The 15,511-nt window shown below is 37.8% G+C and overlaps 3 protein-coding genes across 3 annotated transcripts; 1 reads left to right on the top strand and 2 right to left on the bottom strand.

Moving 5' to 3' along the window:
- Positions 1-300: 300 nt before the first annotated feature.
- Positions 301-3,602, bottom strand: LOC145912696 (collagen alpha-1(XXII) chain-like). The gene is made up of 7 exons (XM_083000256.1): positions 3,377-3,602; positions 2,383-2,612; positions 1,967-2,075; positions 1,569-1,710; positions 1,157-1,294; positions 714-840; positions 301-582 (listed from the first exon to the last, which is right to left on the bottom strand). Exons 1-7 carry the CDS (start codon positions 3,558-3,560, stop codon positions 433-435), a joined length of 1,080 nt encoding a protein of 359 aa, XP_082856382.1. The 5' UTR covers positions 3,561-3,602; the 3' UTR covers positions 301-432.
- Positions 3,603-6,919: 3,317 nt separating this feature from the next.
- Positions 6,920-7,315, bottom strand: LOC145911956 (uncharacterized). Its single transcript, XM_082999386.1, has 2 exons — positions 7,186-7,315; positions 6,920-7,068 (listed from the first exon to the last, which is right to left on the bottom strand). Exons 1-2 carry the CDS (start codon positions 7,313-7,315, stop codon positions 6,920-6,922), a joined length of 279 nt encoding a protein of 92 aa, XP_082855512.1.
- A 2,162-nt stretch (positions 7,316-9,477) lies between these two features.
- On the top strand, positions 9,478-15,482 carry LOC145912691 (uncharacterized). Its single transcript, XM_083000251.1, has 9 exons — positions 9,478-9,623; positions 10,308-10,459; positions 10,634-10,744; positions 10,814-10,923; positions 11,271-11,393; positions 11,464-11,680; positions 11,750-11,892; positions 12,022-12,174; positions 14,207-15,482. Exons 1-9 carry the CDS (start codon positions 9,544-9,546, stop codon positions 14,438-14,440), a joined length of 1,323 nt encoding a protein of 440 aa, XP_082856377.1. The 5' UTR covers positions 9,478-9,543; the 3' UTR covers positions 14,441-15,482.
- Positions 15,483-15,511: the final 29 nt, after the last annotated feature.

The following is a 15,511-nucleotide window of genomic DNA, read 5'->3' as shown; positions in this document are numbered from 1 at the left end:
GGGTTGCCATACCGTCTCTATTACTATAATTTGTCCTCAAGTGCGGGGTCTTGATCTTTCGAGCTATAAATAAATTTCCATGTTGTGGTGGTACGATGCCTTGCTTGATAGTGAACAACAGACGAACAAAGTGGAGCGCACCATGGCTTAAGTAACTGTTTGGTAACCAATAGTGATATAGGATCGGATGCCATCATATGGAAGCAAACGGGCTTATACTCATTGAGCTGCAGAAACACGTGCTTTTATTTGTATAAGACTTGCCCTAATTTGCTACTGTGAAACAAAGACTTTGCAGTAATGTTTGTATTAAGTTTGATCGCCTTATATGGTGAAAATATTTACACGTGTTAGTAGTTGCTGTAAATTGTATGTGGAATTTCACAATGACATATTCAAACACAGGTTGTCCTTTGCAGGCTTTTTCGGGTTTTACTTGGCACAAATTCGTTTGGATGGGTCAACCCAAGATCCCATGCATTGATTATGTGGAGGATTTTCCACGGAATCAATGAAACTATCTAGGTCATCATCCTCATCGACATAGAAATAATGAAAACATTTCCCGCCCTGCGCCAGGATCTGCAAATAAAAGTAGACTGAGATTAGGTTTTAAAATAAGCTAAGACGGAGAATAAGAAAAAAAAGCTAAGAAAAACATTATTTAAAATAGAAATCCTAAACATTTCCGTGACACCTAAAACACGTGCTACCTTGAGGTTGTCCTTGCAAACGTCACTTAAACCGACCCCGATCACATACACGTTAATATTCTTGTTTATTAAGTAATGTGAAGTTTTCCGAAGTGCAGTACTGGAATCATTAACACAGTTGGGGCATCTGAAACAATTTAGAAAATAAACTGATTATAGTGCTGAAAACATTGACATGTTTTATTTAGTTGGGACAGATTGTTTTGATCTGAATTATGAGTGATTCCGTTAATAGAGTTTCTGAAACAATTTTATTGTGAAATAAATTTGTGCCTTATCAGACCTATACGAGAATTTGTTTTTATGGATAAAATGAAAGAAGTTTCCAAATGAACTGTATAAGTTTTAGTGTTAGTTCTAGACTCTGTTTGTATTTGACAAAAAAAATATTTTAAACCTATTTAACTTTCATAAAAAACAAAAGTTGTTCCGCAACTTCTCACCCGTCCGAAATGAGAACAACATCCTGTTCCACATCAGCTTGCTCCCTTCTCCCACCCCTGTCGCCGGAAAGAGCATCGTCCGCTGCGAAACGGAGGGCGTTTTTGAGACATGTACTTCCCGCTGTATTGACATCGTATCTGCAAGACAATCGCTATTTTGTTTCGTTTTAGTCAAATAATAGGGATTGAAAGACACACCAGCCATTGAATTTATACCGGGAGAGCGTGCCGGCAAGAATTCTTTTGCCGGAACGACATTCCGGCTTTCTTTCATGCAGCACTGTAAATATTCCTTTTAACAACCGAAACAAAATCCCATGTAAGTCCAGAACATTTCCTTTAGTTCATTGAAGCAAAATATGACGAGGTTTAAAATAGACATCTCAAAACTATTCTGACAGTGTTTTCAAACCTTATGTTTAAAATACTCTCAGTGAGGTCTTCCACGTAGTCGAAGTATCCATCCAGAGGGGTATGTAAGTCGTTCACACTGCTAAATGACATCACAGACACGCGAGTCCTATTTTTGTGTACCCTGATTTCACCACAAAGAACTGTGAAAAATTACAAAACTAAATAACTTGAGGCAATTTGTCGAAAATTCAGTAGAGCATGCAGACGCAGTAAATTTAAGTGAGTTGCAAATTTGACAACAGAAATAAAAAATGAAAAAAATAATTATAATGATTTAAAGGAGTCATGGCCACTTCTGCCTATCCCATGATCTCAGAGTGTAGGTTTAATTAATGCTTATGACACTACTTATTTTTTGTATGCATTAATTCGTACCTCCAAAACATATTTACGTACGTTTAACGATGGCCGCAGAAATCCTTTTCGATTTATCAAAATTTTCCGGTCCCACACTCCCACTTTTATCCATCACGAAAAGAAGATCTCGATTTCTCGAAGAAGGTATCTTAACACGGTCAAATAAATGTTAACTAAACGCTAGAATCAAACATATTTAGAAACTTTGGATAAGTTTTTGAGGGTAAGGGCAAAGGTGATCCTTTACCAAGAATATGATTTCCGAATCCTTGCATGCGAATTTTCGATAGTTTGTGAGAAATCTAAAAATGTACGACGCACAAAATTTAATTCGAACCTTGCATAAAAGCAGCCTCCACGGAAAATAAAAAAAAATCATTGGCATTGAACAACGCGTTGTCATGCGACTATTTTACTACGTGGAGAGCCAAGTAAGTGCTAATTTTAAAACTCACTTTTTGCGCAAAACGTTTGCTTCTCCGAGCCGACAGTCTCTGTTGTTGAGTGTTGCAGTTACCCATTAACAACTCGTTCGTTCGTGGGTTGCGAATTTCCTCGCAGTCTTGAATGATGTGTGGGATGCTTCGACCATACCCCTTACGACGTTTTGGAACAAGCGACGGTTGGAGGAAATTATCAACAAACGCATTTGCAAGTATTGTCCCCGTTGTGCATCGCCTGATCTCTGTAGAGATTTGTTCAGTTAATTATTTGGTTCCGGCCGTGAAGTGACTTAGGCTATGTGGCACCAACATGTCACCAAATTTGGGCCACGTGGCGCCAGTATAACACCTGTTTGTACTATTGATTTCTAATCCACTGTGTGCCGAATCGGTAATATGTTTGCCGTTGGCCTTTGCACGTAAAAGTTTTGTATTAGTGTGAAAAACCTTGTTTCAACAAAAACAAGATGCAACAATAACGTTTTGTAGTAAGGTTGCAAGGTGATTTTATTTACTAGTGCTTAATAGTATGTTTCGCATTATTAATAAATGCGGTTTCATGTTGGTACCAGCATACTCTGATTATTTACTTTCAGGCTTACAAGCAAGCACTTAATCACATTTTCGCTGAAATTCGCTGATAAATGTTACTAACCGAACACTAGAAAACAACTTGTAAATCTAATGCAATTTACCACTGCAATTGTTCAACCCGGTTAGTTAGAATATTATATATAAATCAGTTAAAGTTAATACGTAGACTGTATTTATGTTCAGGGCGTTAAAGTGACTGGCATCCGTCGTCCAACATTCCACACCACGTCCGCTCTTTATTGCGTGCATTATTTTGCAACGTTTTGGGAACGGTTTGCATTCGTTATGCTTGCAGATGACTAAAATATCACCCATAATGGGACAACTTAAATATGAAAATTTTAACAGCAACTTGAATATAAAACAACATCTTATATGAAAAAAAAATTAACAAGGGAATCAAACAACTTACGTGGGAAGCAGTTTCCTGTATTATTAGGAGTTGGTAGTCTGGTTTGGATAGCGTTCAAAAAGTCGGTCGAGTCGCACTTGCTCCATTTGCTGTACGTGCAATATCTGTCCCAGTGGTTGAATACAAAACCGTTGCTACAAGAGCAAATTATGAGTAGCCAGAACCCAAAGTCTGTGCTTGCCATTGTCCCTACTGAAAAAACCTCTGTCTCAACTAAAATTGTGAAGCCTTTATGTGAAGCGTCAGGGTATTGACGTGTCCGATTGCTGTGTCGACGACCTTTTGTGCTGACGTATAAGACTTACGTTATTCGTCGATTTTTATTTTAAGGACAAAGAAATGCAAAAGCGATTAAGCCAAAAACAGCTCACAAACTTTTCCGAAGTAAGTGAAGTGGGTTTCACATTGCACGCATATAATCGAAAGATTGCGACCAAGAGTGCCATATCTCCCTGAAAATCACTACCGATTGCAGTGCGCAAGGTCAATACATCTTGCAGGGAAGTAGCCGCAGGAAAACGAAACAACTTGTTAAATACGATGGATGCGTGGGGTTAAGCGTAGTTAGCATTTGTGACAAAAACACCACGCATTGCACTGAAATCATATACACAAGCAGTTTTACGCAAATTACCACATTATTTACACAACAAACAACATAAAGTAAAAATTTTGACTTATATGATCTTAAAAATGTTAAATATGCCCAGATTTTTCTAATCTCAAAACTATTAAACACAATAAATGTAGGCCTCAACATTCCCAAAAACTTTAGTAAAAAGCACGAAAATGAAGTTTAGTGCAAAGCAGGACATATATGTTGTCGCAACCAACGTTGTTACCATAAAAATAGTTCTCGGTTGAACAAAGCTTGTGAATTGAAAACTTGAAGTACTTTACTTCTCATCGTCGAAGTCAGATTAATTCAAAGTATGGTGGTTGCAAAGTTGTGTCTTCACCTATGCATGCTGTTTGCTGTATCACGTGATCATTCGCCAGTCGAGTGAAACGAACACAAGGCGATTTGCGGCAGGGGATGGAATGCCCGCTGTTCGATCTCGTCCAATATAAAGTAAATTCTCGCTGCAAGGTATTCGTACCCAGTCTTGTGCTTTGAATCACAGAAAAAAGTGATCCGCACACTGGAGTTTTCAGAGGGACATGACTGGCATTTCGATACACGCATGTCGTGGAAGTTAATGAGACATGTTGGGCAATAAATCAACACCACCTTTGATATAAACCCAACGCCCCAATCCTGACAATCCCTTTCTGAAAAATTTCCAAACTATATGAGTGTGCGTCGTAGGATTTTCCCATTGAAACCAAAAGCAACTGACGACATTGCTCAAGATAGACATGCGACTACGAAAACGAATGCGGCGCTAATATTACCCAGAAACTTAATTAAAACATTTTTTTGGCTATTAGCGATGTAACAAATTCAGGCAGCATTGAAGCAGTTTCGGACCAGGGCGAAGATGTGGAAAAAATTCATGTGCATTAAGTATACATGTACAAGCCAGAAAATAACAAAAATGAGGTGTCGGCTAAAGATAGCCTACCTTGTCAAACAAATATGTTTGGCGGACATACACTGAATAAATGTCTGTGGTCAATCATTATGTTACTGTGAGCTATATGTTTGGGCAGCTATAACTTGCATAGCTTTCAGATCTAAATGAAACATTTGCAATACATTTTCCAACACCTACTGTCAATACGTCAATATGACAAAGCAAAGCGGTTTTCCAAGGAGTGTAACACTTCAACTCCACCTGTTTGTTATGTTAGTGACAGATTTTATGAAATGGTTTATTTGCTTTACCTTTTCCAGTGTAACTGCAGCATTGCAATGGTTGTGTTGAATTAACTCCCTATTTCCTGATGGAATTGGAGCAGCACACCAGTATAGATGATTAACTAATAACCGCACTGTTTTTCTGTTATGCATTTAATCGAATTTTCTTAGTCCTGTGTATAAATGTCACATTTAAAATCGTACCCTAAAATCTGCCAGTTTGGGGAGAGTGGGGTTGGTTGAATCAAAATTTGTATTTTTCCACCAGAGGTCGTCACGAAGTTTAGCCACCACAAAAAAGTGTGTGTAAAGAATTCTATAGTTTAGACTTTAACTCTTTTGTACAAATGCCCCCAAAAATGATGGTGTGACAGATATGTTTCAAAAACAGGTAAATTGTTCATCTGTACAAAGCTCATGTGCCCATTCATTGCAACTCATTGCAGTACATTTTATCCACATTTCTCTGTTTGCACTATTTGCATAGTCCTCCGCACATAGGTTGCAAAACTAATCCTTGGGGTAACTTCTATGTGTGCTTGTATTTTGCTTCTCCCTTTTGTGTGTTGGTTCTATTTTTAGCTCTTTTTTATTTTTTCGGAGTGTCAGTCAGTATAGCGGTTTGCAGGCTACACCCTTCACTTAATTCTTTTAGATTTTTTTTGATCACACCGGAGTTTGAACCGGTTTTTCTTCTTGGTATATGCGTCGGGTCTTGACTTTTTTTTTATTACTACAACAACGACAACAACGACAGAGAAAAGAGAAACAAAACACGGGCTCAAGAAACATACGCTAATACACAAATCAACATTAAATTACAAAGTATTCCATTTCAATTTAAATTCATTCACTTTATTAGTTCTTAATGCAGTTTTTTTTCTGCTGCTCTAACTTGCTGTACTTGCCGTCGAAACATATTAAAACAGGGTTGCACTTTGGCCCCTTTCATTTGTAAACACAAAATCTTGCTAATTAAATTGATTAGTTTTTTCCGGTTCTTACTTCCATTTTCTGTACCAGAAAGTTTGAGTTGATCAGTGATAACATTTTTTTCCATTAATTTGGCATCTAGCCATGCGCTAACATCTCCCCAAAAATTGCAACATTAACACACATACACAATATATGATAGATTGTTTCCGTTTCGAGTCCACAAAAAACACATTCACCCGTGTCAACCAGTCCGAAGCCAAATAAAACGTCGTTCATTACCAATGCCCTCAAATTTACTTTAATTTAAAAAGATCTTAATTTCGTTTACAGGGTGCATTTAAAATTATTTATATATAACGAGTGCCATTGGGCTTCCGTTAGGATCAATTCGTCGGGTCTTGACTGCCTGTTTTCAACGGTGCTTTTGGCAGTGGGCGCCCACTTCCGGACTAAAAGATGATACGTTACCTCACAAGAAGCAAAAGTAGATGCTGCTCTCTGATCTTTGCCGATGACTAGTATTTCTTGATGAACTTCAGCATCAATTACATTATTTGTTTTCTCTGTGTCATGCGGCTGTTCAGTGGTTTCTGTTAAAGCAAATTCATGATCTTCAAAAATATCTTTATTGAAAGGATAGATATCGCACTTCTTAAAACCATTGATTGTGTTTCTTGTAGTAAGCTATTTGCTTTCATTAAAGCTACTTCGACTAGACCAGATATATCACGGATGGTCATTCTTTGTCCTGGATGATTTCTTATTCGTGCGCTTTGGGCATTTCCCAAGTATGATTTAAATGGTCCTTAAACAGACCTATCCAATATCTGCAGCTTGTGGCTGGTGTGTGGTGAAAAGTTTAACATTGTAATTCCATTGTCTTTTGCAAAATCTAGTGTTGCTATGGACAAATAAGACTCATGGTTGTCTAATGGTAACAGTTTTGGGTTACGATCTCATATTGCTATGTCAAGGAGATTGCCAAGTTTCAGGCCTTTAAGAGTACCATAAACTATAAAGTACCATAAAACTCTATTACGCCTAACCCAAAGTGTTACCCATTGCGGCGTACGTTGCATAATCAAGGTGCCTCTTTCTCTACTTGTTATAGAACCCACTTGTTTTTCTCCCTCTTTAGCAACAACTTCTTGTGGTTTCATAACCGTTGTTGGTCCAGTTTCGTCAATATCCCAGATACCCATTTGACCAAAGGGTGGTCCCTACCCATCACTTCAGCATGCTTATTAAAAACAGGTCAACATTAGACTTGTTAAAACCTATGGCTCTCACCAAGTTTGTCCCTTTGACGAATAATGATACCGGTATATGTCGTTTCATGAAAGCTGAACCAGTGAACCAGTCTTTCCCTGGCTTTTGATTGTTTCTCCTAATTTCTGGCATAGGGGAGACCGGGGATAGCTCGGACGGTTTTTGGTAAATTGTTCATATTATTTTAAAATTATGCACCACATTCTTAAATTTTATTTTGTTGTAACTAGTAAAGCATTGCTCAAAAAACAAAAGGTGTTTCGTTCGTTTTAATGCACTAAAAATGATCATTCAGCCGATATTTTAAACAGGTCTCAAATGTCAGAAGTCACCCCGGTACCGGGGTAACATCGGACATGACTGGGGATATCTCGGACAGCAAGTTTTAACGGGCTTTTTTTTGTTTATTTGACAAATAACTGAAATTAAACTTGGCGCAATATCAGCATTGGGGCATTAGCGCATAAAATATCATGCAAGCTTTCGTTTCGACCCTTCCACACGTTCATGCTTTCGTTAACTCTTGTACTTTTAACGGCAGCACGGATATCATAGATTTTCGGGTCAACAAACGATTCTTTTATCTTCGGGACTTTTTTTTCCTGTCTAAATTCGATCTTTTCATCAAGCCCTTGTTTATATTCTTCTATTACCTGAAAATTTTTCCTAAAACTCAAAAAGTGTTGTCTTCTCGCGATTTCTTGCCATGATGTCCGAACTATCCCCGACCACGTGACGGCATAGAAATTATTAAAATATGGCCGTATTTTTAAAGGTTACACAAAATCATCATTGGCCTATCCAAGAATACATATTTGAATCTGCAATCAACCAAAAATTACTGCATTTTGATTAACTGTGACAGATATATAGCCTTGCAAATACAAATTGAAAAACTTGGTTTCATTGATAAATTGACGTTTTCGATTATAATTTTTTAAGCAGACATGATTTAATTACAAAGTTCCTGTTAACGTTGGATGGAGACATAAAGCTTTTGTAAAAGTGTCTTAACAATACCTAATTGTGACGTAAAATATCTGGTCCGAGGTATCCCCGTGTCCGAGGTATTCCCGCGTCCGAGGTATCCCCGGTCTCCCCTACCAGCTGCTTTTTTGCCAATTAATAAGCCAATAATCCTTTATCATGTCGAGTCATGCAAAGTACAACATGACAGAAACTTTAACAACTGTTTGTGTACGAGGCCTTGTGTAAATGTGTTTTCACTTAACATTATTTTGAAAGGTGTGTACAAACCCTCCAACAACGCAATGGTTCAGTGTCTTCAAAATGAGGTGCCATCCCTATATTCAAACAAAGCCCTTGTTTCGACGCTACTCCCTCTCGTGACGTTGCATTTGCTACAGCGAAACGGTTTACGATTTCTGATCGCCGCAACTTTATCTTTCTTCTGAAGTTAACGTGGAACATCAGAAATATATGTTTTGTAGCTTCAATTGATGCAATTTTTATAAAAATACAAGATGCTCTTTCAGGTCTTGCTCCGTTTAAGGATCATAAGAAGTCCATACAGCTGAGATTTACTACTGCTGCTCATTATAGCAGTAGGTCATATTCAATAAAAGCTAAAATATGTTTCAATGGAACACGTTTGATAAAACCAAAGCTTGGTGCTCTGTTACGAGTTTTGACCAGAACCTAACCCAATCCAAAAAAAAACAGCGAATCTGTTTCACCCCACGCACGAAGCATTCTATCACACATTTTCCGAACCTTTCCTTCGACTTTATTAGCTGTAGTGCATATTTCCCTTGCTGCGATTAGGCTATATTTTTTTCTAACAAATACTTATGGGGTGCGTTTATTATCGCTCCGGTTAAAAGAAAAATAGTACCACGCATGAGTGATTTTAGTCACTCAAAGGCGAAAAAATTCGAGATATGTTTTCAATCTTTGGATCTATTTTAAGGTGAAAGCGTAAATAGGTTGCTCAGTTTAGCTGACCGGCGTTTTAGTGCCGGCGGTTGTATGTTCCCCATTGAAGTTAAAACGAAAGGAGAACGTTGGGAGTTAAGTTTCTGTTTACATCTGTGGTTTGAACAAAAACAATGAACATCTTTGTTGTGGTAAAGGATTCAAACACAATGTAGGCTGCAAACTTTGAACTATTGTTTTTTTGTGTGTAATTCTGCTTCAAGATATGTTTGTGTTTGCTGCCAGCTGCATTATTTCCGTGCTTTTGATCACTTTTTTACTGCTGATTTGCACAAAATCCAAGAAGTAAGTGTAGAATCATAAGAACATGAAAATTTTAGAAATATATACTTTTAACCACTTTATTATTTGTAAACAAACTTACCATTAAGAACTTTCTGTTTTGTAAATTAAAAAATGTGATGTAAGTTTGTTTCACAACCAAAAAGCTGGACTATTTTATTGAACCAGTGTGTCAGATTGGAACATATGTTGTTCTTTAAGGATACCAGATTGAAAAAATGTTGGATAATTTCTCGCCGCAACTTACGAAAATTCACCATTAATCGGCACAATAAAAATTAGCTAATGCATTAACGTACAAAAACTCTGCAATCGTCCGCACAATTAACGATTGCCGGAAAAAAATCCTCCGCACAAATAGCAAACTTTCCAATCTGGGGAGGATATATCAGATTTGCGGATATAAGTTTTACAGATAATCTGAGCAAAAATAATTAATTAGTGCCTTAACGTACCTGGTCTGCACAATAAATTGTCATCAAAATAGAATCCTGTAAATTACAAACTTTGCAATCTTACCAGTTTGTAGCAATTCATTCATGTCACTCACAAAATAACTAAAATTCTTTCCGATTATTAGTCTTTCTACAACAAATTATTAACCTAATTCCTTTTATTGGTGTTCAATGCGACTCTACTTCTGGTTATTGCTTTTCTGTGTGGTAGATTTTTGATTTTTTTTTGCAGAAAAGTTGCTGTGACCACTGTAAGCTATCACCAAAAAAAGGAAAGTTATGTTGAGGCCCAAAAACCTATAAGTGAAACATCACATGATACCACTGTTTTGCATAAGCAGGCCAACCAAAATGGAAATGAATACAGAAGGCCCCACTCTGCATGTTTGTATTTTTTTTGAATTAGTCTGGATAAAAAAAAAAATTATTAAGTGCCTTAAATTTTGGCACTTTATTCCTGGTAGAATATTGCTTTCAATACTAGTATAGTTTCTGTTTGTTAAACTGTAATTTTGATGTACTGTGAACCACTTATATGTGGACATTTATTTTCTACAGCCCAAACAAGCCGGGAACTGCCACAAGTTCCTGTAATTGGCCATGAAACAAATTCATTGCACAGCTCTGCAAATCACCTTAATGGCTCTAATAGTGAACTTTCTGGAAGTGGTTAGTTTTGAATACACTATCAAGATTTGATACAATTTTCTCCATTCATGACTTTTTGGTGTAATTTAGGAGGAAGTCCAGAAACAAAGCATCACAGTCCTAAGGGAAGGCGACTTCCAACACCTCCCCCAGAAGAATTACAAACAGCATCAGAAAAGCACATTTCTGTTTCAATGCTGGTTAGTTTTCACAATATTTCTACTTTTTTGGATACCTTAAACCTTTAACTTCATTGTTTATTACCATTTCCAAAAACTTAGTCTGACTAAGTGCTGTCATTTAGTAAATTTTGCGAAAAAAGTGGAAAAAGAACAATTTTTTTAAGTGTAACCTTTCATGGGTTCATACATCATATTATTATTCTTTTATTTTTGCTGAATGCTTGACCTGTTAACTTTAAACATTTTTGTATTGCGGATACTTCTATGATGTATTGCAACAAACAATAACCTAAAGCTGTTGTTACTTGGGAACAAATGTATGCATAGAAGTGCTTAAGATTTGTTGTCATATGAACTTATATCAGGAAACTGAAGATGAGGATATGTATGCAAAAGTGGGAGACCAACCCAAATCTGACCCTGTCAGATTAAAAATCAAGACTTTGGACATAACTGAAGGAAGTGGTGACTCTTCATTTTATGCAAAGGTTTTAAAATCTTATTGCTGATTACGTGTGCCTTCATACTGACATTTACTTATGCAACCTGTGCACTAAGGTTGGTGATGTGGTTGTGGAAGATGGTGATGATTTATATGCACAAGTGGACAATGAAACAACTGACAAAAAGCAGTCAAACAAACCTTCCACATCATCTGTTTGTGACACAAGTCGAACACCCACTGCTGCTGACACAACAGACAACATTAACTATGGTGATGCAGAATATGCCTCTATCGACAAAATGAGAAAGTCCATCACCAAAAAGAAGCCTGGTATGTGTGTAATGTTACTTCAAATGTACTAAATCACACCTGTTGCCACACCAACATTTTTTAAATCAGTTGCAAGTGAGGAGCCTCCTGCCCCTCCTATTCCAGAACGGAACTTTGATGTAGAAGATGAAGTCGATGTTGCTGGAGGTAATGAAAATGAACAAGAGGAAGAAGTAGAACAGCAAGAGTCTGGAAATGGTGAAGAGTCACAAGTAAGTGGTAAACATTAGTATAAATTGCTCAACAATATATTGTAGCTAATGGTGTGTAATATCGTAGCTGTAGGTGTAGCTCGTTGATACTTCAGGCGAGGTTGCACCACATAATGTAAAATTTTGCAGACAGGACCAATGTATGCCAAGCTTTGCGTCAGAGAGAGTTTGGATCATTTAAGACACAGGCAGGAAGTAGAAAATGAACGAAGACAAAGATATGCCAACATCATGCGACCCACGGACGTTCCGAACGCCAACACATCAGAAGTGTATGCCCAGGTACAATATTCACTGACTGTTTATTTAACAATCAAAACACGAGGTGAATGAATAAATGGTCAAATGGATTTCTTGCTTTGTTATGAAACTGCAGTTTATGCGTTAAGTGCCTCAAAACCTAATAGAAAATCAAGACTTGGGGGGCATAAGCATCCGTTTATAAAGTTTCCTAGTCCCGGTCGTGTTTGAAGTATTTTCCATTGGTGTTTTCTTCGACTTTTGGATTTGGGCTTTCACTGTTACAATGACTTAACAATCGGCGCGAGGCGAGGTCTATATACGCGCAACGGGCGTAACACAGTCTCGAGCGAAGGTTTTGTTCTGTATATTGATCAATACTTGTGTTAATCTCTTGTTGTGAGGTTACCACGATGGCCTTAATTGTGCGCTTCTGACTACGAAATGTTACTGATCAGGAAGCGCGAAAGAAGTTTCATTCAGTTTTAATTACGCTGAATGTTTGTCTATTTATTCCGGTTCTATATCTTGCTGTAAGCTATGACTCACCGAAGAGGATATGGTGGGCCAACAAAAAGTTGTGCACTGGGCTCGAAGTAAAAACTATAGTTCTTCTTTTCAACCAGTGTCGTGTTTAAGTTATTATTTACAGTAACGCTACGTTATACCTCTAAGCGTATTCCCGTGTGGAATACGTGAACAGTCACGAGTCCCAAACAGCTGCTGCCAGGCGATTTCAAATCGGCAGCAAGTGGTAAAAGTACGAATGTGAAAGTTTCGTTGAAAGATGTTTGTCTGGTTGGCTTTTCCATATGGGCCAATGAGAGTGACGGCCGGTCAACATAATTGTCGATAAAGTGGATAATGAGACAAACGCCCATAGTTTTCTGACCATGTTTGGGTAATACCTACAGTTATATGAGAGTAGGTGTTTGTTTGGTATATAAGGTGTTACACAGGGCCTTCTTTACATTCATATCATACAATACAAACTGAAATTGAACAGCTCAAGCATATTCAATCAGGTTTCATCTATATGCACCTTTCTGTTATTGCGTTGTGTAAGAGGCACTTGAACAAACAACACGAGTTTCCTGTTCAGGAAAATCTCTTCGTTTGCGCTGACGATTCGAATTAGACAAATGCCTTACGTCACATGTCACTCACCACACGAGTTTAGAGCGACCAAATCGGTGTCAAAGCATGCCCTCAAGTACAATTGGGCGCTAAATATGGGTAAAATTTTGGTCTGTAATCGTGATATGTAAACTTTGCAACTTGATGCGCGATACATTTCGAAAAATTCCGGCTAAGGTCATCTCTGCTATCATAACCTGTTATTGCGTGACGAATTTATACTGCGGTTGGCAGCCGTATGTCTCTTTATTTAATCAGTGAATTTCATATCATTTTTGCGAAATATAACCAGCATGGCTACCTTGGCAACAACTTAAAGACTTTCTCTTTCTTGTTGCGTTTACCGTGATAAGTGTGTTAATTTACCCTAAAAAGCCGTTTTAGAGTCAATACACCTTATGGTTTTCGTACACAAACGTGATTATTGGTTTGTGTTTCATAATATTTTTGTTCAGAACCATCATAGCAATACCATGGCCCAGAGACCAATTGTTTGTGAACTATTAGTACAATCATTTTGGGTAATTTCACATCTTGATAGTAGCTTGGACCACTTCGGTGTCATTTAATTTGACACAAAGTGGGCATTCTTGTTGCCATGCAGATAAGTGATAACAGTTAAAAGTCGGATCACCTGCTGTTTACATATAGCATCATAGTTTGAAAGCCTGTGAATTCTGAAAATACTGGGTAAACTAAATGTGTACACAGTTGTGTTTCCACGTCAGTTAAAAGTGTGCTTGTTTGCTGGCAAGATCATCACGTTCTATTTTTGTTGAAACGTTGCTGGGATTTTGCTTCTATTTTGGTAACAGTGGACCAGACTAACCTTCCCAGAGTTCATTATTTACAATACCATGTCTGATATTCTGGACTACCGTAGTTACCAATTTACATTAATAATTGGATTTTTGTTTCAACTTGGACAATTTTTTAGATTGACGAAACAAATCCAGAAGCAGTTTATGAGAGTGTGAGTGCGTCAGGATCTGCCGACGGAGCATTCCAGCCTAGAGACCAGTCCAACCGCGACTACTCATCCATACAAGACATGAGCTCCAATGAGGGATTGGTCGAACACGACATATCTGCCCCAACAACCTCCCACCACCCTAACAATGCCCGGCCCTCAAGACAGCATCATTATGAACAGATACAGAGGCCCACGTGATCTTGTTCGCCGCATGTAGTGTGTACGTTTTAAGGGCAGTATTTCTCTATGCAGTTTGTAACGCCCATTATAAACCATATCGGTTGACGATTTTATGAGAGTTTCACATTACCTTCGAAAGGCGATCTTAAGGCGTTTAACAATATTGCTTTTAAATATTTAATGTGTGGCGTGATGATGCATCATTTTCTGGCGCTACACACTTTAGTACCCAACCGCACTCTTCATTGTTATTACTTATTCTGAGGTTTTGTGTTTTAGCAAGAGCGCTGGGTTTTATTCTACTAACTGTCATAATTCTGTAATTAAATTGGTTTTTGTTTTCAATCGGTTTTCATCGTTTGTAGGAGACACATCTTAATGTCGCAGTATCATCAGCCCCCAACACATTGAGTTAAACTATATGGAAAAAAAATACTACCAGACTACCACCCATTTCGCAATACACAATATCACCACCAGATTTTGCACTAACTTTTAATTGATGCGAAGTAATACACTGATTGTTTAACAGCAAGTACTAATCACAAAGTCGACACACTTAGACAAGGAACTGCTCAGTGCTTGTCTGTTTATTGTTAAGTTAAACCCACTCAACATAACCAGTGGATTTCCCCTCTTCCTTCTGGAACTTGTCATACTTGGTTTACTCTCCTTGACATTAACACGTCTTAGTTTGAACTTCCTGGTAGTGTCTGCTAACAACAAACTTGTACTAGCGGGCAAATTTCTTCAATGCTTTGTAAACTGCCGCTTTTTGACTTCGGATAAAAAGTATTTCCTTGTTTTAAACGACCTTGTTTGGTTGTCGCGCTTATGGGTTTAACGATGGAAGTAAAAAACGAAATCGTACTTTATGTGAAACGAGATCTTTCAGTGTGTCCCAGCCCCCGTCCCACATTACCCAGAGGGCCTATGAGTTTTATGCAACGGTCGAACTCGACCATAGTAAAACATTGGACAATTCGTTGCGCTTTCTAACTATGTTGGTGTTGATTTAATTTCGACGTGCTTTGTACTTGAAATACATATTGTTTTGGTATCTTTGCACTCACAGGATGGTCTTATCTA

The sequence above is a fragment of the Ascidia mentula genome, chromosome 8, assembly GCF_947561715.1.
Source record: "Ascidia mentula chromosome 8, kaAscMent1.1, whole genome shotgun sequence".
NCBI lineage: Eukaryota > Metazoa > Chordata > Ascidiacea > Phlebobranchia > Ascidiidae > Ascidia > Ascidia mentula.
The sequence above is the reverse complement of the archived record's forward strand: the minus strand, read 5'-3'. Positions and strand labels throughout refer to the sequence as shown.